Source organism: Pteropus medius, unplaced genomic scaffold (assembly GCF_902729225.1).
Source record: "Pteropus medius unplaced genomic scaffold, Ma_sr-lr_union100, whole genome shotgun sequence".
Taxonomy (NCBI): Eukaryota; Metazoa; Chordata; class Mammalia; order Chiroptera; family Pteropodidae; genus Pteropus; species Pteropus medius.
In genome coordinates this window covers 291,936-296,485 of record NW_024346819.1, presented here as the reverse complement: position 1 = coordinate 296,485, position 4,550 = coordinate 291,936, and the positions used below count along the sequence as shown (strand labels likewise).

At 64.4% G+C, this 4,550-nt stretch overlaps 1 protein-coding gene across 1 annotated transcript in view; it reads right to left on the bottom strand.

The window, feature by feature from the left end:
- ASPG (asparaginase) overlaps window positions 1-4,102 on the bottom strand; it is a 26,023-nt gene extending 21,921 nt beyond the window's left edge. The window contains exon 1 of the mRNA XM_039876565.1: window positions 3,949-4,102. Within this exon, the coding sequence (XP_039732499.1) occupies window positions 3,949-4,030 (82 nt within the window). The 5' untranslated portion in view covers window positions 4,031-4,102. The remainder of the gene's footprint in view (window positions 1-3,948) is intronic.
- Window positions 4,103-4,550: the final 448 nt, after the last annotated feature.

The following is a 4,550-nucleotide window of genomic DNA, read 5'->3' as shown; positions in this document are numbered from 1 at the left end:
GAGCCTGGCTATCGTCTTTGTGCATCTGAGATCACGTACCTTAGAAATGTCAGGCGAGTGCCTTGTCCAGCCCCCTCGGGGCACGCCCGCCCCAGACCGCAGCCCCCCGCCGTTCCCTTGTCCCCTGCACACCGCCTCCACGCGTGTCACCGCTAACTATCATCCATCCCGCACCCGCCACCGCAAGAGAAGCGTGTGTCCCTCGTCTTACTTGTTATCCGGTCCCAGGGATGTCCCCGCTTTGCTTCCTGCCGCCCCCCGATCTACCCCCGGTGGATGCCACGCAATTTCTAGATTCTAACATACAACGGAAGCCGCAGAGCTGCCCCCGTCCGGAGCGTTTTCTCCGTTGAGATTTCGCTCCCCGGGGACTGTTGTCAGTTTGGTTGAAATCAACTCATCAAAATTCTCCGCAGGTTTGGACGTTTCTGACCCAGGCAATTTCAAAATTTCAAAGTAGCTTCACTGAAAGACTGACTTAGAAGAGCTCATGAAAAAGTAAACGGGCCAGAGGTGCCTAAGACGAGGGTGAGACAGACGCCTCCGCTGCTGCGCCGGGCCCCGGGAGGACACCCCGGGACACCCCGGGACACCCCGGGACAGGCACCTCTCGGAAAGCCCCCCATTAGCTGCCCGAGCGCTTGCACCACAGGCTTCACTCTGGGAGCCGCCCACGTCACCGCCTCCTGGAATGGCACACGGCTGTCACTGTCATGGAGCTGAACTTCTCCAAGGCTGGGACTGGTTTGATGAGATATGGGACAATCTACCGGCCCAGCTCCTGGAATGGGCCGCTTCTGGGGGAGTTTCGAAGGAGGGACTGGGAGGGGAGTTCAGAACGAGTCACCCCGCAGTGTGCCCCTGGGGTTCGTGGATTGTTTTGAGCTAACGGCAACTTTAGCTGCGGGCTCGAGAGAATCTTCTGTCCCCTGCTTAACTCCTAGAAGGACTTGAACGAGGGGCTGTGCCCCAAATGAAAAATCATCCGAGACCGTCTCTTCTGACGCGGGGGCAGGGCAAACTTCGTTTACTAAACAGTTGCCCTTCTCAGCTGCCAGTGGCCCTCTGCGGCCCCCCGCACCTTGCCTGTCCCCAGCCACGTTCCCTCCCTGTCTCTGAGCCTCTCCTGCATGTGAGTCTCCTTCATCGTTCTAAATAAATGTCTGCTTTCACACTAACTCTGATTTTGTAAATTGTATAATTTTTCTTAACGAGGGCCACCAAGGCTTCAGGCCGTACAGAGCCAGAGCCCGCCCTGCCTGGGCCTGGGCCTGGGCCTGGGCCTGGGCCGAACAGGCAGGGAGTCAGAGTGGCCGGCAGAGGGACGCTTCAGGCTCCTAACACATTCACCTGAGAGGGACAGTTTCCCCCAGGACAGCAGGTCCCCCTGGAACCTAGCTTAGGCCATAAAAACGTGAACTTGTGAGCTTGTGGGACCACGTTCAGGAAGGAGGTCCAGGCTGGAGGCACAGATGCCACGTTGCAGTGATCGAGAAGCCGTGGATGTCACCCGACCAACAAGACTCAGCTGTCAGGACCACCCGCAGCCTCCCAGGCCGCCTGGCACCTTTGTCGTCCTGGGCCCGGAGCCCTGCTCGCCCCGCCGTGCCCGAGAGGAGTGAGGCTTGCGAGGGCCCCTCAGGCTCGTGGCCCCCGAGTTGACGCCCGAGGCCTCTGAGCTCCTCGTCTTCTGATGCAGGCCGGGCTTATCGGCGGTTTTAGGATTCACGATGCCCCTTGATCTGTGACATCTTCGATGAACTCAGGGAAGGGACAGGCCAAGGGGTGTCCCTAGCTGCCACCGTCCCTGCCCTCCCCTCGCTGTCCCGACCTTTGGCAGGATTTGGACTTGTGGCCGTGCCCCCTGCGGGCCACTGTTTACTGGCAGGCACAGAAATGCTCTCAACGGCGACAGTCCAAACAGCTGCGCTGTGGCTGGGACCACCTCCCTCACCACCTCTCACGCCAGAGCTGCTCAGCAGTGCGGCCGGTCAATCATTAACGTGGTGGCAGCGCGGGTGGGCAGGGCAGGACGCCAGTCCCCAAGCACCCCCAGGCTCGTGGCAGTCAGGGGCTCCCCTGGCCCCGGGCCTGGCACCTGAGCCTGTCCCCGCCTTGCTCCTTCCCTGGCCGTGGAGCCACCCTCGTCCTTAGACACAGGAAAACGAACACGACCTGTGTGTGTCCCTCAGGGTCAGGGGTCACGAAGCCCTGGCACCCCATTCCCTGGCTGCTTCTCTTCTAGGGTGATGGCAGGGACCAGATCTCAGGTCTTGTCCTCCTTCGTGCCCTGGGGCGTAACCCCTGGGCTCTCTGAAGCCCCCCTGAAGTGGGGAAGGGTCTGACAGTGGGGTCAGGTCACGAGAGGGCTGGTGCTGAGCAGCTGCCATGCTCCCCGTGGATAAGCAGCCCCCGTGCCCGGAAGGGGGCGCTTTCTCCAAGACACCAGAGCTTAGGAGACCAGCGGCCCCTCTAGCTGGGACAGGTGTGCTGTGCAGAGCTTGCCGATTGGGCCCCCCACCTCCCCAGGCCGATGCCGGCTTCAGGGCTGACCTCGCCTTCATGGGGCCTGATGACTCCCATGCCCTGTGACGACGGCTCCTTAAGCACGTGCCCCTACAGGTTTAATGTCAGCCCCCCTCTGGCTTTCGAGGGTCGAGCTGAGGACCAGGCATGTGCCAACCTGAGGACTGTCCAAGTGGGAGGGCCGAGGGCACAGCTGCAGAGGACAGGCTCCTGGCAGCCCAGGGGGCGACAACTAGTGGGCATGTGGACGACCCCGCCCCAAATGCACAAGACCCTCCAGGACAGAGCTCTACGCGGGGCTGATTCCCAGGGCCCAGCACAAACTGGCCTCGAGAATGTCCGTGAACTGCCCACTGGGTGCCCCCGATGGAGTAACAGGGACACAAGACTGAGAAGCAGCTGCCGAGGGCGTTTGAGCAGCTGCTTCGGTGGAGGAGGGCGGTCGGGAGAGGCGGGACAGACGGGAGTGGAAGTGGCCCGAGGACCGGCCAGAGCAAAGGAGACCGTCAGATCTGGGTGTGGGGGGGACGGGGGGCAGGGGATAGAGACGCCCTCCCCTTTGATGTGGTTTTGCAGAGGTCCATGCGTGAGTAAAACCAGGGTCGGCCAGCGTTGGGGCTGCCCCAGGTGTGAACGGCAGCAGGGAGGGGTGGCCGGCAGTGGAGGGAGCCGGGAGGAAGAAGGTAGAGAAGAAGGACCAGTGCCCACAGGAAGCCGGACTCTCTAGGGACAGTGACTTAGTGGACAGCAGGAGAGGGGCTCGGGAATGGGGGCTACAGGAGTCTTGGTGGGCAGGACATGCACCCGCCCTCCGGAATGGGGGCTTCCTGGGTGCTCAGAGCAGCAGTGGTCTGCTCACCCCTGCGGGGCCTCAGGCACCCCACACTGGGTCCCCGTCGAAGGTGCTCCGCCATGCAGGTGGCACACCTGCCCAGGCGGCTGGGGAGCTGGGTGCCCTGGCCAGACCCCAGCAGTCACTCCTGCTGACTCCAATCATGCCACTGCCCCAACTCCGCAAAGGCACCTCCTGCAGTGGACACATCCCCAGAAATGTCAGACGCCCTAAGTGCCAGGGGCCCAGGGCACTTAGAACAGTGGGGAATGCGTGGTGGGGGTCACATTACAGCCACTCAGCAGCCCTAGTGAGGGGCCTCACGGCCCCTAAGCACCTGCCCGCGGGCGTGTTTGCCCAGGAACAGGGTCAGACAGACGCCCCGGGGCCTCCAGACCCCACGACCCTCTGACGGTACCGCCAAGGTCCAGGTGCGTCCTGCCACGTCCTCTCCCACAGTCCAGGAGCACGCACCTCGGCACACAGGGCTCGGGGTGCGGGACCCGCGGCCTCGCGAGGGCTCGACAGCACCAGCCCGACCCCACCCCACCGCCCCGGGGCCGCCCCCGCCCCGAGCCGTCGCGACTCACCGCCCTGCTCGCTCCGCATGCGGATGGTGCCGCCGGTGTAGATGGCCAGGAGCCGCCGCTCGGGCCCCGTTGCGCGCGACATGCCAGCCAGGGGACCAGGGAGGACTTGGGGGACGGGCACTGTAAGGGCTGCGGGGAACCGGAGGTGACGGCGGAAGACTGCAGGGGACCCCAGGGGACTTCGAAGGGCCGTGGGCACCGTGGGACTGGGGAGAGGTAGCGGAGGGCGGAGGGCAGCCCTGGGGGGCGGGGCGGGGGCGGGGCCTGTCCGGGGCGGGGCCTGCGGCGGGTGGGAGTCCACCCGCCCGGGGGAGCCGGATACCCTCCCGGGGGCGGGGCCTGGGCCTCCCTGGCGACTTTCTGCTCTGGCAGTGGCCCTGGGTGTATCTGTGACAAGGGCGCATAGGCGACGTGCCCACAGACAGAGGTGCTAGGGGACCCCCACGCGCAGAGGGGCCGCCCTCCCGTCCCAGGCAGCCCCACAGACCGCGGTGTTCCACGCCCTCAGCGTCCACTCCTTGGGGTGGCCTGGGACCCACAGAGACCTCAGCCCGCCCCTCACACCCCATCGAGGAGAAGGGCCCGAGGGGACTCCTCCAGGG